This window comes from Canis lupus, chromosome 28, assembly GCF_048164855.1.
Source record: "Canis lupus baileyi chromosome 28, mCanLup2.hap1, whole genome shotgun sequence".
NCBI lineage: Eukaryota > Metazoa > Chordata > Mammalia > Carnivora > Canidae > Canis > Canis lupus.
Window position 1 is genome coordinate 28,808,492 of NC_132865.1, and position 26,401 is coordinate 28,834,892.

General features: G+C 38.7%; 1 protein-coding gene across 3 annotated transcripts in view; it reads right to left on the reverse strand.

The window, feature by feature from the left end:
* Window positions 1-2,463: 2,463 nt before the first annotated feature.
* The window catches only part of NKAIN3 (sodium/potassium transporting ATPase interacting 3), a 619,999-nt gene continuing 596,061 nt past the window's right edge, over window positions 2,464-26,401 (reverse strand). Inside the window, exons 6-8 of one of the 3 annotated variants that reach the window (XR_012020159.1) lie at window positions 23,197-23,266; window positions 14,105-14,317; window positions 2,464-7,546 (exon numbers count right to left, since the gene is read on the reverse strand). Coding sequence is in view for 2 of the 3 variants with exons in the window: in XM_072804504.1 (XP_072660605.1) it covers window positions 14,308-14,317; window positions 23,197-23,266 (80 nt within the window). In the remaining variant the exon portion in view is untranslated. Of the gene's footprint in view, window positions 14,318-23,196; window positions 23,267-26,401 lie in introns of all 3 variants that reach the window. The other 2 variants (XM_072804504.1, XM_072804505.1) reach the window with 2 other exon arrangements.

Below are 26,401 nucleotides of genomic sequence, written 5' to 3' on the forward strand. Positions count from 1 at the left end.
GCACAGATGCTGGGTGGGGAGTTTTCACTTAATAGTAGTAACATAAGTGGGGAAACCCTAACCTTATGGCTCTAGGTGATGGAAAATGAAGAGGGCAATATGACTGGGTAAAAAAAAAAAAGCTAATGTGATTCATATTTATAAAGTACTTAGAAAACTCACAATGTAGTAGGTGTAGCTAGGGTTCAACATGTAACTATGGAAGCAGTACCAAAGTTCTTAGAGTATTGAGAGACCAGAGCTGCTTGATAGATTCAGAACCTTCTACCTAGCAAGGACTCCATAATTATATGTTGATTGGAACAACATTTAACTTAGGTCTTGAAGATTGAGTAAAATATATCCTGCATTCAAGACAATATGAGCATATACAGAAAACTGCTCCCAAATAATAGCACATGAAAAAGCAGGAGGAATGTTTGGAAAAAGCATGAAAGAGACAAAGGTATGGGGTGTGAAAAAGAGAGTAGCAGTAAAGAGGCCAGGCTGACAACGTAGGTTGATCAGATAATGGAAGATCTTAAATAACAAGCTAAGGATTTTGGATCTGATTCTTTATCCTATTTCAAGCAGGGTGATAAAACAAAGCTCAGAGTTGTCATTCTAGAAATCTCTTGAAAACAGAGATTTTAGGGAAAGGTAGGGGTTCTAAACCCCAGTATAGGAGCCGATTTAAATAAGAAATGATGAAAGGCAGGATTAAGACAGAAGCAGTGGGAAAGGTTGAGATGACATTTAGGTTATTCTGACACAGATGAAAAATGGAAGAAAAAGAAAATTTGAAACATGCTTGAGTGAGAGAATATATATGCTAGTCTGTTGTTTAAATTCATAGCCACGATTAGATGATGAAATCTATTAGGAATATCTAATATAATTTCTATTTGCCCAACTAGGCATAGAAAATTCAAATGCCCATTTGAAAGAAAAGGCAATAAGTTTCTCAATTTCCATTTTTCTTTAACGTTGCTTTTAAGTACATGAGTGCTCTGAGACTGTATTTCAATCTTATTGATACATTTGTAAGTTTTTATGTTGTTGGGCTTGTATCACTAAGGGTAGAATCTGGACTATACCACTGGAAGCAGCATCCACTCCAGTTGACTTTTTTTTTTTTTTTTTTAAAGATTTTATTTATTTATTCATGAGAGAGAGAGAGAGAGGCAGAGACACAGGCAGAGGGAGAAGCTGGTTCCCTGCAGGGAGCCCCATGTGGGACTAGATTCCAGATCTCCAGGATCAGGCCCTGGGCAGAAGGCGGCGCTAATCCTCTGAGCCACCCAGGCTGCCCTCCAGTTGCCTTTTTAATATACTCTGTTTTAGAATTACAAAAAAAAAAAAAAAAAAAAGGAAAAATTAGAGTTTTCACATACCCAACCATCCCTCTCTCTGTTTCTTCGGGGATGAACCCACTCTGAGGTGCTAGTCAGTTGGTTCAAGACAACTTCTTTCACTGTTCTTGGAGAGCCCAGACCTGGGGACAGGATTCCAGTGTACACGTGTCAGGCCAGATGTTAAGTATTCTGTTAACTAATAGAAATAACTGTATTCACTGGTGGTAGATTCTCCAGTGGAGATTACTCTGATGTTAAGGAGATTTTGCTCCCTGGTTGGGATGTGGTGGAGGGAAGGTATTTCTGGTAACCTGATGAGGAAGCACACAGAAATCAAGAGCGTGCAGGTTCTGTGGGAGCAAGGAGGTAGCAGGCAGGTGTTTAAGAAGAGAGGTGCATTCAGAGGCTGCCCTGTGAAGATGAATTCAGAATAACTCAAGGCCCACTGGTATCTGAGATACACTTTTAAGCTTTTCTCTTCTGGGATATAGCCCCTTTATTGACCATCAAACCTTAATAAAATGTATTAGGTTTAATAAAATGTAAAGGTTTGTTTCAGCTTGCCTTGGGAAATAAAAAGAGAACTCGAGTTCCTGTATGGGAAGAAGTTGCCAGGAGTAAGCTGCAGGAACAGGAGGAAGTTGTGAGAAAGTTTGTCATTGGCAAAGGAGCCTATAGCAGTTGTTTGAAGTGAGCCTACACTAGCAACACGTTGGTGGATTTGTAGAGCATCGGAACCCTCATGGGGATGCTCAGAAATTCCTGGAGAAAAGACTGGGTTTTGGGGCACCTGAGTGGCTCAGTCAGTTCAGCATCTGCCTTTGGTTCAGGTCATGATCTTGGGCCTGGGATTGAGCCTCTGTGTCTGGCTCCCTGCTCAGCAGGACCCTTCTTCTGCCTGTCTCGCCTCTCATTCTCTCCCTGTCTCTCAAATAAATTAATTAAATCTTAAAAAAAAGGAAAGATTGAGTTTCCTATGGTCACATGGCCTGTGACTTAATTTCTCCTTGATATTAGAATGAAGGGACATTCAAGATGCATCCCTTTCCCAATTTTACCAGAATAAATACATAACATAATGGGGAAAATGTTATTAAAAACAGTAGTCATAAAAAAAACAGTAGTCATCTTTTACTTCAATGTACATTTTTATTCATACTTGAAAAGAATAGTCTATTTTACTGCTAACTTATTGTAAATGTACCCAGAATCAAAGGGTCTATAGAGACATAAAAAATGTATGTAGTTTCTATTAAATAACACTTTCTGGTCACTTTAGAATATGAGTATAATATACAGGTATTATATGCACAAAAATGTAAAAAGGAATTGTGAAAACAAGTCTTGTTACCAGTTTATATAAGAAAAAAGACATTCATTTTTCACAGGCTACCAATGTCATCTAGGATTGGTTCCTAACAGGATTCAACTTTTTCAGTTAATTCACCTGGTAGCTCAAAAAGCTGTAGAAAAGAAGTTAATTTACAGTGAAGTCACCACACAGTGTTGGGGGCAGTAGAAATTCATATTGGTACAAAATATCATTCAAGATTTTTACATTAAGTTGCAGTGTCAAGATTGAGACACATCTAGGTTGGCAAGCCATCTAAGAATTGTTCAAGACAGAAACTTCTTTTTTTTAATGACTTCTGCTGGTAAAAATGTTAAAGGTTAAAAATATGTAGAAATAGGAGGTGCAATGTCCTGTCTTCCTGTTTTCTTAACCAGCAGGTCCTGGCCTTTGAAATAGAAGGAAAAGCTTTAGGTACTTCCAATTGTTTTCCACAAGATGGCAGAGTTGGAATTTCAAATGTGAGAGCAAACTTTCTACCATTGGTCACAGCAACAAAGAGACATTCTTATCAATTAAATACTGCTACCGTGCTTTCAATGGTAGTAGTGTAGTAGTAGTAGTAGTAGTAGTAGTAGTAGTAGTAGTCGTAGTAGTAGTAGCAGCAGCAGCAGTAGTTGTAGTAAAATAATAATGACATCTAGTTAGAAACAATAGTTAAGAAAGAGCCATGTGTTGCATAATCTAATTATGCATGGGGACGGCATTTAGCATTGCTTTTGCTCTTTTAGTGACTTCCCTTACCTGTCTGGCCTGGTTTTTATTTAAACACTGACCCATCGAATAAGCCCCTAGGGCACCACTCTCAGATCACCCCAGATGTAACAAGAAAATGTCTGTGGATCTCACTTAAGCAAATAGTGACCACAATTGCTGTTGATAGCTAGGAGCTGTAGACTTGCTACCTTTCATAGAAATCCAGAGGTCCTTCAACTTTGCTTCGGTTTGTGGGACATGAGTGCCTGCAGTTCTGGCATTTGTTATTCAGGTCCTGAGCCATAAGAGGCTCATTTTGTCAATGTGTTCTTTCATAAAGTCACAACAAAAAATATGGTACATGCTTGCCTAAATGAACGAGGACCATCTACGGCCTAGTGAGATCTCAAGATCATAGAGTGAATAGATGTCCCTTCCAGAACCTGGACCCAAGGAAAGCAATTTACTGACCACCTGTAAGCTATTTGGATTTCTTCTGTAAACTTCTCAAGGCAAAGATGTGTATTTGATTTATTGGTGATTCCCAGCTTCCTACACAAAGTAGGTGCTCACTAAGTATTTTTTTGAAACACAGGGAGAGAGAGAGGAAGGTTGTGAATGGGTTCTCCTTCCTCTTGCAATTGCTGGGACTTTCGATTCAGAAGAAGGAAAGCCCCAGCATCTCCCATGAGGGCCCTTCTGTGCCGAGCCCTAGCGGGCATTGATTTAGGACTGTGTGGTTAATACACCTCTTGACAACTGGATTGTAGGCTGCTAGCTGGAAAACTCTCCGTTATGATTTTATGTGCCAGTGGCTAGTGCCTGCACACCTCACATATAGAAAGTGATCAGCTGGGGTGATGTGAAAGAAAGAAGCAGCAGCCATAGGTTGCCATCAGTGGGTACTGGCACGTGGGGCAGAGTGAAGGAGGTCATCTCATCCTGTCTTACCCACGTAGCTGGTGTACCCGATGCTAGTATGGCAACAACCTGCAGAGAAACTTCAAGACCAGTGGTAGCTTTTGAGTCCTGTCAGTTCTACACACCAAAGAGCAGATCGGAATTATCCAAGAAAGAAGAAGAAACTACACACCCCAGTTTGATATATGCTGCCACTATCAAAGAGAGATTTCCTATTTTGGAATGCTGATAGGCCAAGAACGCACCAGGAAGCAAGTTTGTTTTGATGAATGTGGGCAGGAGAACTACTTCCCATGGAAAAAGGGGTGCCACATTCACGCTTTCTTCAAAGACTTCCTTTTTCTCTGAAATATCCCAGGACGTTGAGATCTTTGCAACTGAAAAAGAAATCAAGGCCTTCTACCAGAAGAAATAATTCGGCAACTGTAAGGTGGAGGAAAATTTATCAAAGGGGAACATTCCAGAGAGCTAATACCAAGGCCCACAATCTTGAAAATCTATTCTTTTTTTTTTTCCCCACCAGAGATGTCTTCTTACTAGCACGTGGCTCCTACATAGGACATTCAGGGAATGTCTTTGGTATGACAGTTATTTTAACCGTTTTAATACCCAAGCATCTTAATTTTAAGCATTTGAATCATGAGTTTTCTAAAGTGAAATTTACATACCTAATTATTAGAAAAGACTGTATTGACCACCAAGGCCAGCATATAATGTGCAGGTCAGGCAGGGCACAGCAGTGCCAGGTGTCAAGGGCTCCTACTCAAACTGTAGACACTGGAGATTCATATGATTATCTGAAAACTTCTGCAGGAGATGACAGTAAATTGTCATACTTAAATAAAAGTGAATAATATAATTTTAGGACAGATGAAAGTATCTTGAGTAAGGCATTCCCGTTCCTAATTCCCAATAAATATTTTTATTGATAAGATAAAAATATCATATGGATCATTGTATGAATAAAAAGCTGCTCCCTGAAGCAATGCAATGTCAACAGTCCACAGACTCTGCTAAGTGTATTCATTCTCACCTTCAATATCCCCAGACAACTGTGCTATAGATTTTTATATTAGTGTTCTGTGTCTGTTCTTTGAGACAGAGTATATTATATGACTTTCACTACTTCTGCTTATTTTATACATAGCTCCCTTTGTAATTTTAGGCTTACAATTCAGTTGTCGAAATGTGGTCGAAAACTAGGACTTTAAGGTAATTAGACTTGTGTATAAATTAGGAGTAACTAGGATTTAAATAAATGCTTTTTTTTCTACAGAAAAAAAAACGCAGGAGTTGTAGAATGTGGATTTTACAACATTTACAGGGATAGAAAGCTTTTTCATTTGTTTCTCGGTTCTCTGTTCTGTTGTGGATAGATGAGGTTGCCTGTTGGCAGAGTTCTTGTCACATAAAGGGAGTCTTAGAAAAATTTGAAAGGTAAGCACAACTGAGAAGCCAGTTTTTTTTTTTTTTTTCTGTCTCTTTACCTACAATGGCAGAAATTCCTTAGTGTGTTCAGATGGGAGGTCTCAGTGGGAGTTCTCACCTATACGTTTCTGCCACAGGATAAGAAATAACTTTGTTATTCTGAGGCAGGCATTTTGCTTTAGGAACTGAATTGGAAATTAATACTTTTCACTTTGGATTTTCTCCCTAAGGACTTAAAAGTATTTTGAAGTGTTAACACCCAAATTCCCTTTGAGTCAGGCAGGACGAAATTGAAATATCTATGTCTTTAAATGAGAACACGACCTAGTCTTGCCACAGTTACCATGCGGGCTAATAGTACTCTGTGCTGCTAGCATTTATCACATGGCATCTTAGATTTGCAGGAAAACTTTAATGAAAACTCTCCATTTTTTTAAGGGGTAGTAATTATCATGCAGCCCCATATTTATACCTATGAAAATGTGAAACTCAGGCAGAATAAAATCAAGGAGGGCTGATGGCCATGGGCCCTGAAACAAATGAAGAAAGAATAAAACAGGATCTGGGGTTGGCCTTTTCAACCCTCCCTCCAAACTTCCTTCTTGACAAAGATTAATGGGACCAATGTGACTCAAGCTCAGAGACTTTAGAGCAAAGCCTGGGAGCATTAAAAAAAAAAAAAAAAATTTACAAAGGGCCAGGAAATTTCGATTTTTGGATGAACTTTAGATATTTGTGTTCTGTAACCGATAGCCTTCCTCTGTGATATTTTAAAAATCCAAAGATCAATTAATTGATTTTTTAAAAAAATTCACTACACTAAACAAGTGGTTTAAAAATAATGAATAAAATGGAATTAATGAGCTTTGCCTGGCTTATAAAAACAACGTAAGTATGCCACACGAATTGTCCTAAATTTCATTCTCTAAAGTTATTGAACTTGGTGCTCCATACATTATATTTTGCCTAAAAATGTCTTGCGCAGGAAACTCTTTTTTTACTTAGAGTGATGGCAAAAGTGAAGAGCCACAGAAGAACCTAAATAAATATTTAGGGTTAAATATTTAACTAACTAATGTAAATTATTGGGTTAATTGTGACAGTTAATAATGGGTTAATAAATGGGTTAAATGTGACAGTTTATAATTATAAAAACACTAGACAGTATAAAGAGAAGGCTCACAGCACAAGGCAAGTTCTGCTGAAGGAATGGGAAGGCTGATTAACAGTCACACTTATAATACTCTATTTGTATCATCATTATCTGAATGCAATAGGAATAATCACCATGACTAGGCTCTTGGTTTCATATTACATAGGGGACCCAAGTAAACTATTTTGTAAAACTGCATTCAATGTCTGCTATTTGAGGTTTGAAATAGATTTAAGAAGCCAGCAGAGAAAGAGAGCAATTCTCTTGTAAGAATGAGGCTTAAAAGAAGTGAAACTATGTGAGGCAGTTAAAAAGCAACTTCAAGCAATTATTTGCAAAATCACTTCCTCATGAACAAAAGTCTTTAGAAGACACTGACACCAGTGGTTTTGCTGGATGACCAAAAATCATGAGAAGACTTGATAAGGTCAGATGTTTAAACCATAAGTAAAGAAAGGAGAAGGCCGGAAATACTGCGCTGTTCTGTTTTTTGGGAAGCAATCAGCAGTGATCTGAGATCTGGGATTTTTTGTTTGTCCTGAGAAGACAAAATGGCAAGATGAAAGCCAATCAGCGGGGGACTTTCTGATGCTCAGATCCAAGCAGAGGGAAGGTGGTGGGGGAGGAGCCAACAGCAGGTGTCTTCCTCAGCTGTCCTGAGCCCTGAAGACAAGGTGAAAAAAATCATCAGACTGCAATCAACAGCCCATGCCTAGTTAGTCAGGACCTGTGACAGCTGGAGTCCACCAACGAGAGAGTAAAGAAGGCTGGGCTGAGAGCTTGCATAGCAGACCCAAAGGGACATGGGACAAGCCACTGCAGCTATCAGCCTGTCTCCTCATCTGTAAACTGAGCAAAGGAGTCACTGGGGTCCTTCTATTCTACAACTGGATCCTGCACCAGGCATCTTGTTTCTTGCTCTAGGCATCTTATTTCTTTTAACGTTCAATCCTTAAAATGACCTTATGTTATTTGTTGTTAAGGGATTTGGGTCACATGGCACATTTTAGCAAAGTGATTGTTTAGAAAAGGATACACTCGGGTGTTCAAGTTTGTGGGTGGATGCGGGTGTACAATGTACCTAACTCAACTAATCCCTCAATCATTAGTGATGGCTGCCAATTTGCAGTCACTGGATATTAGGAGAATATAACACTTTTCAGTGAGTGAAATCACCTCGTAGTATTAATAAATAGTATGAAGGTTTCTCTGTCTCTGTTTTTCTGTCTCTTTCTGCCCCTACCCCCACCCAGCCTAGGAGAGATGTTTGATAAAATGTAATTACAAAATTTTTATGATTTCCCTCAATTGTAGTTTCTCTTAGAGTAAAAGACTATCAAGTAGTTTAAAATACTCATTCCACGGTAGCCAATATGTTCTTGAAAAACAGATGAAGGGAAAACACAGGCCTAACTTTTACTGAGAGAAAATAACAAGAAAAGGATTATATACTTTCCATCTATATATCCTGCCCCACCTTCCTAAGCATCAATGTCCACACAAATTTGTTGAATTGAATAAAAAGAAAATAATGACACTGCTAATCAATTAGAAGAAAAGATGCTGCTAAAATAAAGTAGTTGAAGAGTTATAACCATAGGAGAAAAAATTTATTTTTGTAGCACAATACTGAGGACCAAGCAAAACATCAGATTGGCTCTTGAATTTTAAATTTAATTTCCAGGAAAGGAAAGCTAAAATTTAATTTCCAGGAAAGGAAAGCTTCACAACTCTGAAGAATTGTGGAAAACATAGAAGGATCTTGGGTCATAGATTTATTTATTTTTTCTTTCTAGGAAGAAAGGTAGAAAGATGAGGTAGAAATTCTCATTTCAAGAGTCAATGATTATTTTCTCACAGAATTGATGTATTTTTTCAATTATGTATTATAGTTAAATGAAAACATTATTCTAAAAAATCATGCAAACTAATATGAATTGTATGGCAGAGACTGCTAAACATTCTTCAATACATATTTCCCTTCCTTAATAAGAAAGAAGCCCCTAAATTTAGATGGGTACTAGGCTACCAAGATTAAAGACTATAATTCCCAGCTTTCCTTGCAGTTAAATTTAGGGTGGACCAAGTTTTAGCTAATGGGATGTAAGCAGAAGTAGTATGTACAGCTTCTGAGACATGTCCTTAAATGAAAGAAGCACCTTTCTCTGTCCCTTTTTTCTTTTTGGCTGGAATACAAAAGCAATGGCTGGCACTTTGGCAGCCATCTTGAATTGTGTTAGAGCTTGAGAATGGCAGGACACATAATGAAAAAGAAGAAAGAACCTGGGTCCTCATCTCTAGGGAATCCAAGTCCAGCTCTTTGCTATTTCTAGAATTTTGAAATATGAAGAGGTCTAGACCTCCATCTTGTTTAAGCCACTGTTCATTCGTTCTTTCTCTTTCTTTCCTTCTTTCTTTTTCTTTCTTTCTTTCTTTCTTTCTTTCTTTCTTTCTTTCTTTCTTTCTTTCTTTCTTTCTTTTCTTTTCTTTTCTTTTCTTTCTTTCTCTCTTCTGTAGGTAAATCTAATCCTAACTATTATAGACTGACAAGTTTACCTGCCAAAGCAAGTTCTATGAGAATAGCTAGAAAGATCATTGGTTTCTTCCAACTGTTTAAAACAAAGCAAAACAAAACAAAAACCTAACTCTGGAGAGGAAAGAAAAAGCATGCCCTTGACAGAAAATGGTTCCATGTTTTTAGTCAAAGAAAGGAGCACAAGAACTCTAAGTGAAGGACTGACATCTCCACATTCAAATTAGGTAGACTTTCAATTTTGGATTCTTCCTTCTTTCCTTTCTTTTCCCCTTTCCTACGTCTCTTTTCTCTCTCCTACCTCATTTCTTTTTCTTCTTTTTACTTAATTTAACTCTCAAGTTCAAACCAAAGCATATTTTAGATTCTTTGAATATTTCATAGTTTTAAAATGTTTAGCATTTAACATGATTCTTGTCTTTTATATGCTTGCAGGCCCAAGGAAAATGATTAGTTTTTCATCTGACACCAAATTTTTCTAGAAATATTGATACTTAAGAAAGCTTATCCACTTTCTAGAAATGGCTCCCTGCCTCTCCCCCTTCCCCCCACCTTAGTCCTCAATAAAGAAATTAAGCTTCTTTAGGATGAAAAGAGAGAAGCTGCCTACAAATTTTAAAATTTTTGAGAATTTTGTTTTTTGGAGAATTCTTTATTAATAAATACTTTCCTCTAACAATTAAAATATACCTGCCCCAATTCTGCATTGTACATTATGCAGTCATACGAGCAGTGGTTTCTTTTTTCAGTTCTACTTTTGGACATAACATTCTTAGGTTGTGGGCCTGTTTATCATGAATATTTCAGCAGGTTTAACAGACACTTTCACAAACCTATCCGGCAAAGGTTACAGATGACTCCTAAATGGGAAGGAAACAAGAGAAACAGACATTCAAGGTTTCTAAGTTTAAAAAGATAAATTATTTGTATTTTTTCCTGCTTAATTCAGTTATCCCCTGAAAGCAGCTCCTACCTTGAGCTAAAATGTCAAGTTAGAACATTTGAATTCTAATCAACTGTAAAAGTTCTCCTAGTTACATACTAAGGTGACTCAGAAAGGAGAAGCCAAAATATTCACTCCCTACTGAGTCCACATTTTGGGATAGTATAAATTTTTAAATTAGGTCTAAAACGAAGGTGTTTATTTTTGGCAAGCTTCCTTTCTAATTTACGAAGATTGAAAAGTGCAATTTTGGTTTTTATTTGCTTCTCAATTTAGCAGAGTCACGATGGTTTTCCTCAGCTTTGCAACGCACATTTTAGCTGGTGTTCTAGGGAACACAAATTCTTCTCAATCATGAGTGTCCCATTCATTAAGTGAGACAAATGACAGCCTTGCTCTATTTTGTTAGATCCAGCCTCTTGAAGCTGGCTACCTTCCTTAGTGAGGTCTATAGGAAATAGCAGCACTTATTTTGCTGAAGGAAAGAGAGAAAGAAGTCAATATTTTGCTAGGGCAAGGTGTCAAGTTATCTTCAAGAAAAGTAAGTCAAAAGCCTCCGAGTTTTCAAGTGATAGGAACTTAAGTTTTTGTTTTAGGGACACATACCCTCACGTTATAGGGCAGGTTAAAGGTTTAAGATACTTGAGGATATATTAGCTTAGAACTTTTCCTAAGAGATGTTTGAGATTTGTCTGACGTAGATGGTTCTATGCCTCAAGATGTATTCTGTCTCCTGGGAATTCTCTAACAGGCTACATGCTCTTTAACTCCTCTTTTGCAGTCATGAAATATAGCTGGAAGCTGAAACGAATAGAAGGAAGGCTGGAAAGCATCCCAGGTGCCTGTGGACACACAATGCCAGCAAAAGGATAAGTCATGGACACGATAGAAGATACAGCCTGGGGTAGGGTTCACCAAGGTTTTATATGACACAATACCAAGATTGTTCAAAGAAGAAGAAGAAAAAAAAACATTGGTTTTAACTCTCCCCTTCTGCATTCCAGTCAGCACTAGGGGCTAATGGGCAGTGGACATCCTATCTTTAGCTTTGCCAGGTCCACTCTTGAACCTAGAGCTGCACCATCTCTCAGGCTGCTGAGACTCCGGCAAATGAGTGCATGCTCAGGGACACATTCATGTTCCCTTACTCTGGACACATGTTGCATATGGAGATGCCAAGATTTGGCACGAATGGAGAACATACTGAACAGGTCTGTTGAAAGCCCCACTGCATAATGCACAGTGCTGGATGGATCTCCTACAACAGGAGGCAAAAACTGCAAGAACTGGAGGCACTCCCTCCTAAGGAGCAGTGACCATGACAGCAGTGTGTGCAAAGACCCAGATCAAGGATGACTGCTGAGTGTTACTGTAAAGCTCAGCACTTCTTTTCATCCCTTTGTCATAGGGGAGCAGGACCTCTAAGGGGCAGCCAGGAGAGGGGTGAGGTAGGGAGAAGAAAAGTGGGAAGGAGAGGAGATCGATCTAAGCTGTCTCTGATGAAAGGTAAATTCTCTGGAACTCTAGAATGATCATTATGGATTGCTGGGATCCCATATTAAGCAGTTACCTATATTGAAAATCTATAGAAAAATCACTAGTGTAATGATCTCCTCCTCAAATCTGTCACTGGCAGTTACACAAGGTCTAGGACTCTCCAGTGCATCTTAGCAGTATGTACACATTTACACCAAGATAATACAGCAAGAAAAGTTAGTATGGTGCTACTTTGTGAAATGTTAACTGCGTTTTGTTTGTGCGCATGTGTGTATGTGTGTGTGGGGGGGCAATGAAATGACAAATTAAAAATACTCATGTATTGGTTTTATTCTAGTCTTACTGGCTTTCTGTTTTTGATATTCTATTAGCTTCATCCATAATAATAATATGTATTAACCTTGAAATATAAATGTTATTTTTAAATTAGGAAATGAAATTTTTTAGTATTCATTATTTCTAATTATTTGAACATGGCAATTTTTTTTCAAGCTACTTTTTAGAAAACTTAGAAGAGTTTGGTGTTTTCATAACACTTGGCTGTACAGCAAGAGCTCCAGACAGGGTCCAACTTGTTCTGATATTACGATAATAACTGCCTCTTTCAATTGGTGGAATGCTTCACAGTCGACTGGATACATTTTACATTTTACCTGATTCTCACCTTTCTCTTGGGAGGGATTATAGTTCTGCCTTACAGATGAGTAAAATTCCAAGGCCAAGATGTCCAGCACTGTCAAAAGCCACAGTGGTGGGCCTGGGACACAAACCCTACCATTTGCCCTTTAATTCTCTTTCCTTTGGCCATAGCTCTTGCCACTCTGTATACACACAGGACTCTGGACAAGTCCACCAAATCCCCTAGGTTTCAGATCCCTCAACTGTGCAATGGTGGCTTGGATTTGACCATCTATGAGCTTCCCTATGAACTCCTCTTCTTTTGAATTTGGGTTTTTTCAGTAGAATGAAAAATGATGGGTTTCAGTGTGCATCACCGGACTGAGGGGGCACAATCGAAAGGCTAGGGACTAAAATGAGCCACTAGAATGTCCACGGTGGTTGTCATGAACTGGGAGGAACCAGGGCAGACTTTGTTGTATTAGTTCTGATTCTTCAGAGTCTCATAAAATATACGGACTCCAAAAAAAAAAAATCTCTATACACATAAAAATTTTGCATATGAAAAAAAATTTTGCATATGACTTTCGATAATTTACAGATTGACTTCTTAGAGATGCATGGGCCAAACTAACAACTTTTGGATTATATAGGCACATGTACACAATATCGTGGCCAATGGGTGGGCCTCATGTTGGTTGCTGTACAAAGTGAGCAAGACTTATTTTGATATAGGAAATAGTAATTGAAATATATGAAAGGAAAAACTATAATGTTTTTCCCATGGAAAATTATGTTTCCGATATTACTTTCTTGGTTATTGGGATGGGGCAGGAGAAAGAAAAATTGATGTAAAACAAATATAAATATCTTTTTAAGAAGAATTTATAGAAAATTCAATGCCATTTTAAAGCTCCTTTTGGATATCTTTTTTTTTTTCAAATTTTTATTTAAATTCTAGTTAGTACTCCTTTTGGATATCTAAGAGCAATATCCCTGACTGCAGAATTGCAGTTGTGATTTCTGTCTCCCCATCCCACATCTGTATGTTTTGATCAGATGCCAATGTCAGAATTGGGATAAAGAATTGAAAATATGAACATCAGAGATACCTATGTACCCTCCAAAAGAGGAAAGGTGTCCTACTAATCATGTTACTTTGCCATGCCCCCTTGATATATACTTTTCAGAATACAGGAAGAACAAGATAATGCGCATGAATGTGAAAATTTAGACTGACATAATGTTATTCTGCATTTTGGAAAGTTGAAAACAAAAGACTCCATGTTTTGTCCTGTGGTGTTGAAACAATGACCCATGGTCAGTCTGAAAGTCAGATCTGTGGTCCATTTGTCAGCTGTCACAGCATCTACCTCACTTTGAGTAGTCCCCTGTAACGTCTGTGAATGCAAACTCCATCAGGCATAGGATAACCGCAGTGGTCAGCAACATTGACTGAACACTTCAATACAAAACCCAGTATTTCTCTTAGAATTGACTGTAGAAGGTTTTCATGACATTTTTTCATTTTGCATGCCTCACATTAAATTTGTTAAAAAATGAAAAACCGATTTTTAAAAATAATTTACAAGTATTCATATAAGAAGAAAATGACTTAAAAAATACCCACCCAATCACCTACAACTCATCTAGCGCACAATGCTAATAATACATAGGCTGTGACCAAAGAACTCCATGATTTGTGGGGAAGTAGGGAGGCGCAGGCCGTCCTCTGGGAGGAAGTGAAACGTGTCAATGTGGAGACATGCTCTCAGTGGTGCTTTGCTTCCTAAGTCAAGTTCAGCAGCCAAGTTTCAGAGTCAGCGCCGTTACTTATTTCGACCTAAAACAGAAAACATGAATTGCTTTAAAAAACTTCAAAATTGAAAACTGAATTTCCTTTCTATTCATCCAGGCTTTTCAAAATGCAAAATAGTTTCTGGGTGCTCCTCATGCAGTCCGTGCCTATGACTGTATCAATAAGAAGGCCAAAAAAAAGCCCCCACTCTTCAGATAGGGCGTGCAATCAGGTAAAAAAATCATAATATAGGATTGCTTTCCTGGGAGAGAAGTGTCAACCCTATAGCAATTGAGGAATGATGTAAAGGTATGGCTTCTGATTGTCTTGAGATAAAGATGATAGGGTAGTATTATGTCTCCAAATTACTAGATATATCCCTAGCTTGGTCTTCCTACAGCATGCTGTTGGCTGATGGCTCAAGAATCATCCTCATCTGGCTTTCATACCACTGATCTATGTTCCTACATACATCCCACCCTGTGATGATCAATTTTATGTGTCAACTTGAGTAGGTAAGGGTACCCAGATATTTGGTCACACACAACCTAAATATGACTGTGAAGGTGTTTTTTTAGATGAGATTTACATTTAAATCAATAGACTTTAAGTAAAGCAGATTATCCTCCATCCTGTGGGTGGGTCTTACTCAGTCCCTTAAAGGCCTTATGAACAAAGACTAGAAGGAATTCTGCATCTGGACTGCCTTTGGACTCCAGACTGTAACATCAGCTCTTCTGTAGGTTCTCCAGTCTGCAAACTTTCCCTGTACTTGTTGGACTTACTTGGTCTAAGTAATCATATGAATTAATTTCTTAAAATCTCTCTCTGTCTCGCTCTCTCTCTCCACACACACACATACACATACACACCCTATTCGTTCTGTTTTTCTGGAATACACACTCCCATCTCTAGTTACTCTGGTCTACTGGTTCTGAGTCTATACTAGGCAGTAAGTCTTTGGGAGGTGGTTGTTCTAGCTTATGTATCTTCCTACAATATCAACTTCAATACACTGCCTGCCACACTTGGCACTTAAAGTATTTGTGAATACTTTTGCTCTCACTGTTTCTCTCATGAAAAAAGTCTTAGCTGATTCAAATCCTATTCATCCTGAGGGTTCAGTTGACCTTTCTTCTCCTCTTCGAAGACTTGTACTTCCACCTCGGCCATCCTGCTTTCTCACCCGGCTGATAGCGGGTCTTACGATGTCTGTTGTAGCCCCTGTGGAGTTAATGTTATTCAACTTCACAATTTAATTTGGCTTTGTTTCACTCAGGTATGTAAGTTTCCTCCCTCCAACTAAATTGTAAGCATCCTGCCAGTAGAGGCTGTGTTTTGCATTTATTTTATAGCCCATCTAGCAATTCTCTTTCATTAACACAGTTCAATGACTTGCTCTATGGCAAAGAATAGACTTTTTGGGTCATAATTTGAAAAAACCCTCCAACCTCCCAATTTTACTTTTGGGTAACCACTCTTCTCTGTATAAGTGTTGTTCCCTCCTGCACACTTCAAGAGTTGGAGTCCTTTGGCTCTTTCCCCATCTTCTTATCACATTTTCTCTGCCCCTCTATTTCTCTACATTCTGGAAGACATATAGCCCACATGTCTACCTCTTTTGCCCCACTGTAATTTAACAGGGATTGAGGCTGAAAGATAAAGAGATGAGATTATAATGGGGGAATTTTTACAGTTTTGTATGGAGTCTTAGTTAGGAGGGAGACTCAAGGTCCTAAAATTTATTCATCCATCCAACAGGTGAATCTCTTCTAGAATGAGGATAAGGCAGTAGGGGAAGGTGCTTTTGTTTGTTAGTGGTAGTACTGATGGGAGTTTGGGGGGAACTTCTGGATATACTCACCACATTTAACTCTTGTGGTCAGATTGAACTAATTCTGTTATCTTGTATTTTCTACACTTTCAGTCTAAGTGACTTGACCTTGTGGCAAGATACTTCATATGTGGTCCTGTGTCAGCTTCTTGTATCACATCTGGAGACACATCATGTCTAGTTGTCACTCTTTTAATGGTGTGATGATTGATCAATGAGTCTGTGTAGAACAGTTTGAGTTTTGGAGACCTTAAGATCATATCTTTTTTCTTCAGATGTTCATAGATATGTTAGTAGTTACCCGAGGGTACCTACCCTCAAGGCAGAATAAAATCAAGGAATAATATAGTGATGTTATTTCAAAGTGTGTCTTCTGAGAGACCTGTCATTGTATCTTTTTCTATTGCTTTTCTAAGTCTCTCTGTTATCACTTCTGGTGTGTGTGTGTGTGTTTGTGATTGTGTGTTCACAGACACATGTGCTCTCATCTGTGTATTCTATTTTCTTTCCTATGTCTTGTTTCTTCCTAGAACCTGTCATAACATGGGATTATAAATATTTCTTGATGTGAATATAAAAAGATATGTTTTTAGTATAAAATTTGATTTATGTTCATTGCATTTAAATTTAAAATCAGAAGTTATTTTCTTTTGGAAACAGGCAAAATGAAGTTAGTTTACATATGTTGATTAATTTGGGGGAGGAGGGTGCTCCATGTTTCCACATCACCGAGTAAATCTATTTTCATCCTGTTAATATCTATGACAAGGGCTGAGAAGACTGCTAAGAGTTCTGGGAAAAACAGCAATTGACCATTTCCCTGGAGGTTACCATTCAGATGCTAGTTTTCTTATTTTAGAAAAAGCATCCAATGCTTCACAAGGCTGTGTGAGAACCAGGTTCCACAAGGTTCAGGGGGGCAGTGAATGAGGTCACATGTCAAATTAGAAGGTCTTAGAGATCCCAGTGAGGTACAGGGCAGATCATCGGTCATGGTCATGATGGACCCTCTTTGTGTGTTGCTGGCTGCACTGTTGGTGGCATCATTCCTTCCCAGCAAGAATAGTAGTGCATGAACTGACTGGCCTAGTGACGACTCTGAACCATATAAATACAGCCATTTCACTGCTATGTGGTCAAATGGCTACATATTAGGTTGTATTCTTACATAGTTCCTAAAATTAATTAGTCATTTCGTATGATGGATCAAAAAGTTATTTATATCAGTGACAAAAGTGCTCTGAAGAGAGAAAGAGCAACAAGCCCAAAGCATTGCCCCTTTGTGCTAAGTAAAGGTGGGCATGTGAAGGAGCCCAGCTGTCCTCTGGGACAACTAAGAAGGGGCTGAGTGCCTTACAGTTGTTGTTGAGCTGCATTCTCGAGATCCCTGGGGAAAGTTAAAGCCTGGGCAAGTGCCCACCATTTCCAAGGACTGACGGAAGCCCTCAGGCAGAGGGGTTCAGAACAGAACTCCACACTCAGTAATGGGAAGGGTAAGCAGCCCTCCATTTGAGCAGATTATAGACACCTTGCTCTGTGTACCACAGGGGACAGACAGCTAGAATGAGAAATATGAAAGTGTGAAAGGCAATTGAGGACAAATAAAAACACGATAAAGACAGAGTTATTATTTTATTAGCCTTAAGGTGCTTGGTTGAGAAAGATAGGAGTGATCAAATAAATGCAGCTTGCAGCTTACAGACTCCAAATTCTTCCAGCTTTAGTTTACTAAAGCAGTTGGTGGTTATTGGTTTGTTTGTTTGTTTGTTTGTTTGGGTTTTTAGAGAGAGAGAGACAGAGAGAGAGAGAGAGAGAGACAGAAAGAGCTAGCTCACTAGCAGGGGAAAGGAGCAAAGGGAGTGAAAATATCTTAAGAGGCTCCACACTCAGTGCAGAGCCTCACATGAGGCTCCATGGGGCTCCATTTGGGGTTCAGTCTCAGGGCCCTGAAATCATGACCTGAGCCAAAACCAAGAGTGGGAAGCTTAACCCCAGCTGAGCCACCCAGGTTTCCTTGGTATTGGTTTTTAAAGCAAGGTTTGAAAGTGCATCTTTCTGACCTCCATACCTCCTACAGGTGTGCACATGTGCTCGTGCGCGTGCGCGCGCGCACACACACACATCTGTTTGTCCTCCTAGCTGGTTCTTAATCTAGGTGCTGTAAATGCAAAATGGTCTGGCACCAACTTGCAGGGATACTTATACAAAGCAACTTTTCTCAGGGAAGAGCAGGTGGGCAGGACCACCTCTGGCTCTATCCAGTAGCCCGTCATCAGAGACCAATTTCCTCTGGGCTTGGACCATTAGAGGCTGAGACTAGGTGGTGCAGGTACAGGTGGGTGCTGACTGTGGAGCCCCCCTGAAATGGGAATTAGCCTTGTCTGTCTTCTCATCCTGAGTTGCAATAGCTGACAATCAGTAGTTAGCCACATAGCAGGTGACAATTTTTGTGAAGAAAAATTAGTCTCCAGCTAAGGCAATCAGACAAGTCAAGGTGCCAGAGAAAAGTCAAGTTCTCATTTGGAAACCTTAGAAAAAGATTGGCTGAATGTGGGGGAAGAAGCTTTTTCAACAAGTGTTTCTTAATGGCAGTCATGAGGCATCTTACTCATGGGAATTTCTAACGTCATCAGATCTCTCTGCTGTAGAATACAGTTCTGAAACTCCACTACTGTCTTTTTTTGACAAAGTACTTTGGTCTAATTATTTCTACCTGAAGAATTACTGCCACATAGACCTTAATTTCCCCACTACTCAGTTGCTAACCATTTTGATTTTGACGAACTTTAATTTAGTTGTTCACTAGGATGTTCCCTGAAATTCCGTAGCTCTTTCATAGCTGCATGGGTTTTTTTGCCAAGTGATTTTTCTTCCTGACAGATAAATCTGCTTTTATTAGTGCTTTCCCCTGGTGTTACTGCAGCCTCTGCCATAAGCTGCATGGTAAGTGTCCTCTTCAAAGCCACCACTGCCCACATGGCTCACTGCTCCTATGATGAGAGCGACCCTTGCTCTTTCCCCTCACAAAAGGTGATATCAGTGTGGGGGCAGTGATGGAGGAGGCCTTGGCAGAGACCCAGGCTCTATGTCGAGAATTATAGCTCCCTCACTGATGGCGGTACCAAGATGCTGGACCCCCAACACAGGCTATCCCTGACCCGTGTGCCACATGGCCCAAAGCCAGACCCAGGCAAGGACCACTGAGTGCATCTCTGTAGCATTTTTTAATTCTTTTTTTTTTTAGTGGTATTTCACCAGTGCAAGGCTGATGGACCCAGCCCCGTCCCCCTCACAGTGTGTGTGTGTGTGTGTGTGTGTGTGTGTGTGTGTGTGTGTGATGTGGGGGACACCGAGGGCCTCCCACTTACTCTATACCTCTCTTTGCCATGCCAGACTAGAGTCAAGCTCAAGAGGGTCTTCTTTCCCCACTGACTCTGCCAAGCCTGGTCCTTTGGCTGGGGTTTCGCTGGATAGTAGGAATCTTGGTCACCTACATAGCTTTCTTTTTTTTTTTATTTTTTATTCAAGTATAATTAACATCCAGTGGTATATTCGTTTCAAGTGTTTAATATAGTGATTTAACAAATGTATACATTTTTCAGTGCTCATCATAAGTGTACTCCCTTCACCTATTTCATCCATCCCTCCATCCACCTCCCTGCTGGTAACCATCAGTTTGTTTCTGCATTTGGATCTTTTTTTTTTGGGGGGGGGGCTCCTTTTTTCTTTGTTCATTTGTTTTGTTCCTTAAATTCCACATATGAATGAGATCATATGGCATTTGTCTTTCTCTGACTTACTTCACTTTATATAATACAGCATTATACCCTTGAGGCCCATCCATGTGGTTGCAAATAGCAGGATCTCATTCTTTTTTATGGCTGGCATCTCCATAGCTTTGGGTATGAAGAGTGATGCTGTTGAGATGGCAAAGCCAAGGCTGCTGAGGATCTGGGGGCATCCCCACCAGGAGCTTTCAAGATTCCTGCTTTACTTAAATATCTACTTCCTCATAGGCTTGCTCAGTTTGTGTGACAATTATGGCAAATGCTAGATTGGAGAGTCATGAATTTCAACTTCACCCTCTGTAGAATGGCCAAGCAAATTAGCCTCCATGCAGGGGACACTTATTCTCTTCTTCTTTCCATTAACTCTTTATTATCTTTCCTAAGTCAGCTCAGGCATCATCCCTTCACTGAACTCCCACCCCTGCAAGTGAGAAGTAAGCATTCTCCCTTCTGCAAAAAAATGGCCTCGGGAACATTGTTTTGCATCTCCTTATTTCTGTGTAGGTCTTCTCTCCTAGATCATTGGCTGCTGGAGGTCAAAGCTCAAGTATTTTTCATTTTTCTGTCTCTGGCACCTAACCTGGGATCTAGGACACACATTATAAGTAATAGAGAAAGGCTTGTAAATAAAGCTAACCTAATTTACTTAATCAGGCCTTCTTGATAGCTTGGTATCATTTTGAAAAGAGACAAAACATTGAGGACTAACTCCATATGTAAAATGCCTTCTCCTATCTCATCACCCCCAACACACACATTTCACACACAATTTGACTGTGGGCACAGCAAAGGTACATTTTATGATTATGAGTAATGACACAATCAAACATGAGAATGGAGGCTTCCTGTGCAAATCGACAGTGTTACCTGTCAATGGAATGTCTGCTTGTAACTACCCCTCTGGAGTCGAAAGCCACCCTTCTACATACAAGTACTTGAGAGTATGTTCGGGATTCTCCTGATTCACTTTTAAAAAAAATTTTTGATTCCCTTAATAAAGTGGCTTCCTCATAAAATCTGGCTTTGTACTCCATGGAGATTAAAGAGACTTACTGAAAGTTAAAAACCAGCATTCCCTCCCTGTCTGACAATTATACAGATGATTGGCTTTTTCTCCAACTTGTTGCTGACTGGTGATATGGCATCACTGAGCTGGGCACAACAGAATCCAATAAAATGGCCTTATTAAAAGAAATCAAGCAGGATGACTGATGCCAACTGGATAAACTGCAATATTTGCATACCAGTGGGGAGCACACACGCTGACCTCTTAAATTGTTTCATGCACAATGATTTTAATTCAGGTTTGGTTTGATCTTTCAGATTCCTGCTCCCTTCATGGTTGAAAGGCTTTCCATATTCATCTGACAGTAATATGCATAATTTGTCAAAGCAGGAACTTGTCCTATTGCCTTCCACGGCCTGTAGTTTATGCTACATTCAGCTAAAAAAGTGTGAGAGTTCATCAGTGAACAGGGTAGTTGAGAAAACCCTTCGAGGAGGCAGTAGAGTTGATCAAAGCCTTTCGGGTAATCTCACGGGTTTGCTTCATGTATTCTTGATTCACAGAGATGGGAGAGACATTAGGAAACATAGATGGCAGTCACTCGCCTCTGGGCCATGCCAGAGAACACTGTGAGGTACACAGATACACATGCCACTCAAGAAAGGAGATCCCATCAACATTAATCAACTGCAATTTTAATAACCTTCCTTAATAGAAAGATCTTTCTTACATCTGACCAGCATTTTTCATATTGTAATTTCCTCTGCTGAGTTATTTTTTCACAGTGGAGATGAAAGAAATCATTCATCACCTTCTTTATTACATAACGAATGCATATTAGACTCTTCTAGCCACAACTAGGCATTGTTTTCCATTCTTTTCTCACTTCCAATGCACTGATCATCTTTATTATTGTCACAATCTCTGCCAAGTTCCACAGATCCACAAATATCAACTTTTGGAGCACATCATTTATGAGCACTCAGTAGCATGAGTAATGAGGTGGTGACTACTTAGTCCCAGAGTGTTATATAAGGTAAATGATTTTCCAAATTGGATTTGCTTTAAGAAGCCGACATTTATTTAAACATCTATCATGTGACAGGCACAGTGCTGATTTGTGTAGCTTGTGAGCTATGTTTCCTTTCGATCATTCTGCCAGAATAAAATTAATTCAACCTGGAGAGGCTGGAGGAGCCCGTGCAGGCTTCTCAGGGCTGGGGGTGAGGGGCTGTGGCAAAAAGGCAGCAGATGAGGACTTTCATGTATGTTTCCTACACAGGAAATTTACATAATTTCTTCTATAAACAATGGAATTGCAGAACATTGGGCTGAAAGAATAGGAAGGTCATCTGGACAAGTCTACAATATCAGGCATGGTGATAGCTTATCATTCAGAAAAGATCCCAGCTCTACCCCTTACTCCTAGTGGGACTTTGGGAAATTTGTTTAACCTCTATCTACCTCTATTTCCTTTTTTATGAAGTGGGACTGTTAACTAGTACATTGCATTATTTCCATGAGGATTAAGAGAAATAATCCATGCCAAGTGCTTAGCACATGATAGCTATTATTTTATACTAAACATGGATAGATGTTTGTTTCTTAGAGTTTTCAAGGAATGGAGTCACTGTATCTATTTTCTTGCTTTCTAGTATTTTATCAATCAGGTGACCACGATTCCTTCCTTATACTCAATTACAATCTGTCCAGGTTAAGATGTTTTTTGTTGTAGTTGTTGACTTGCTTCCATGTCCTCTAGGAACAGTTAGTCAAATATTGGAGTACTAGACACAATCATAGGTAATTTTACATATACCGTACATACCTTATCCCATTTAATCCACTTCCCTTCTCTGCCTGTGAAACCATAATACAGGTGGGAGAACTAAGTCTCAGAGGCATCAAGGAAGGACCCTGAGATCACACACAAAGATCCTGAATTCTAACCTAATCCTTCTCCACTTTTCTCTCTGTTATGTGGCCTCCAAGTTACATATCTAATTTCTCTTCTATAGATTACATTATCCTTTTTTTTTCCAATTTGGCAATCAACCTTTGATAAGAAAAATAAAAAAAAGTTTTAGAAACATAAACCATGTTATCTATTTCAAATTATTTTTGGAATGAGTAATAATAATGATGATGTTGGGTTACATGTAAAAGGTGTGTTTTAAATATGAGTGGAAAATTAAACCAATGATTAGTAGTAGCAGGTCCAAATTATCTCAGGTTTGGTTAGTTTTGACCAAGTTAGAAGGATTAATATTTTCCATCTCATCACACCTTTACTTACAGGTTAACAGGCTTTAACTCAACATGATCCTGGTAGTAGGATTGTGCATCAAGTCCACCTATGAAGTCAACTGAAAATATAACATAGCCTGATGTGAATAAATGTGTAAATAAAAACACACATAGTACTTGGTGTTTGAAATAGAACACATAAAAATAATATTAACAAAAAAAGCTGTCTACCACAAATGGAAAAAATGTATACTTAATATAAAAGACTGCTAAAAGTATTATCAATGGTCAAAAAACAGGGAAATTTTAAGAAACACATAAAGAACTTGGGATCCTAAAGACTGAAAAATCAAAGTTGTTATTGACTTTGTGAAAAATGAAGTAACATCAAATAATGTTAGATTTTAAATAATATGTTTGTCCTTAGGCATACGGATATGCTCTTTCCCCCTATATATCAGAAGATATACCTTTTCATCTTGTTGCCAGAATCCAATTTTTTTCTTAAGAATATTTATGGCATCATTAGAAAGACCTTTAAGAAGTCATATAATCTATGCCCATGCCTTTTGTCCTCAAGCCATCCTTGACGAATAGGCATTTGCTTTTTGCAAAGAAGGTTTCATCTCTTCTCTGGTAGCATGGTACTGGTTTCACAGTCCGTATAGAATCACTATGCTTGGTGACATTCATTCTAATTTCTTTCTGTTTTCATCATACCTTCTGTCTTTCCTTTATCATAATGCCCGTGGCTAATCTTAGTTCATGTCTCTTTTTTTTTTTTGGTAGTCTATTAAAACTATTAATTATTTTGTAACAAAGTTTGGTTATATTACAGCACTATAACATTAACAGGTACATAGGCATGTAGGGATACTGAACTTTCAGTGAGTCTGTGTTTGTGTACACAAGATGCCAATATTGTATCATATCCCCAGCTCAAGGCAGGAATGTCAGTGACTTGTGATTTAGTGAGGGATGACTTAGCCTAGAAATTGTATTAAAGCCTAGACCTACTCTAGGTCTAGCCACTCTGACCTGCTGTATCCTTTTACCTCGATTGAAGAAGCTAAGGTAAGGCCGGATAAATCAAAGCTTCACCAGATCACTGTGTAGACACAACAAGCAGGTGTCAGGGATCATTTCCAGGCAATCCCCTTGGAGACTAGATGAATCTGAAGCCTATCGTTTTCTTGCCAGGTCACATAAGTTACCTGGACACTATATTAAGGAGAGAAACAGTGAAAGAGGAGCCAATATGAGCCACTGAAAAGACTCCCAGAAAGAATAAGCAGTGCATAGGGACCATTTAAATGGTTGGATAGGACAAAAATTTTATCAGATTAGATATATTTTTTAAAGATTTTATGTATTTATTCATGAGAGACACAGAGAGAGAAAGAGAGGCAGAGACACAGGCAGAGGGAGAAGCAGGCTCCATGCAGGGAGCTCGACGTGGGACTCAATCCCAGGTCTCCAGGACCCCACCTCAGGCTGCAGGCGGCGCTAAGCCACTGCGCCACCGGGGCCGCCCTCAGATTAGATATTTAATCAAACATCCACTCCATCTTGCTGACCAATGGGTGGGAAATTAGAAAAATCAAACTGATTAAAAGTTGAATGGGCGGGGGATCTCTGTGGCTCAGTGGTTTAGCGCCTGCCTTCGGCAGGGCGTGATCCTGGAGTCTCAGGATTGAGTCCCCACATCAGGCTGCCTGCATGGAGCCTGCTTCTCCCTCTGCCTGTGTCTCTGCCTCTCTCTCTCTCTCTGTGTGACTATCATTAAAAAAAAAAAAATATATATATATATATATGCATTTGTGAATAAAATGATTCCATTGAAATTATATTCAAAGTAAAATTTTTTTTATAAAAATAAAGATGGCATATATTTGTATACTTTATATTTTTTTCCAAAGATTTATTTACTTATTTTTAAGAGAGAGAGAGAGAGAGAGAGAAACTAGGGGAGGGGCAGAGGGAGAGGAAAAGAATCTCAAGTACTCCCTGCTGAGCATAGAGCTGGAGGCAGGACTTGATCCCAGGACCCTGAGATCATGACCTGAGCCAAAACCAAGAGTTGGATGCTTAATCAACTGAGCCACCTAGATGTCCCTTATATCTGTATGCTTTAAAGCAAAACAAGAAGACAACTTTTTATGTTGATCATTTGAACATTAAAATGTAACATTAATACAGTCATCATTTTTGGGATAAATTCATGTACTAGAGTGAATCTGCTCCTTAGCTATCTCTGTAATACATCAGATCACCGGAATATACATATAACATATATTTTTTTCTATATGGTTTTATTATTTTCATGAATTTATTTATAATCTTATTCAAATTTTTTGTGGTTAGTAAAGTTGAAATTGTTGATTGACTCTGTAAATGATACTATTTTTAACTATGGAAATATTCTCCATATAAGGCACGAGTGATCTCTATGTGAGTTTGCTAAAGAGTGGATATGGGTAGAGTTACTCAGCCCAAATACTTTCCCAGGTAATGTTATTTTACCTCTATTTAGTGCATCTTTGCCCAAAATTTTATAATACAAGAAATTATAAATTGTATGTATTTATGACTTTTTAAAATATGAATGTTGCAAAATTCTTAGGCCTTCTCACACTTCAGCTTCTTTTCATTCTGGTGCAGAATATAAATTCATCCAATTAAAAATAGGAGGTCTGTCAAAAGAATCTTCTCAAGTTGAGATATTTCAAGAGGAAATTATAAAATTGAAAAATTAAATCTTATATAACATTTGAGCTTTCATGATTTAATTTGCCCGGTTCTCTTCCTTTGGTGAGCATAAATTTCAATGTTCTCCTTTTTATAACCTCTCAATTACTGCCATTTACTAAAAGCTTCAGAGGATGATTTTTGGGGTGCTTCATTTGTTGAATGATTCAATTTAAATCTTTCAACTGACCTTGAATGCAATGCCACTGAAATGTAGAAGATTCATTTATAAAAATGCTTGCAACTATTGTAGGGAAATTAGATTGATCTATAAAGTACTTCTTTAAAGGCTGAAATGTTCTTAATTCTGATGGATGAAGAGAAGCAAAGATAGAAAATGTATTCCGCTTTCCTGAAGTTCTTTTAGTTTGTTTTCAATATCAAACTCATTACCAAAATGTTTTCAGGTAAATGCAAATCAAAATCACAATGGCATACTACGTTATACCCACTAAGAGAGCTAGAACAAAAATGTCAGATAATAGCAAATGTTGGTGAGGATGTAG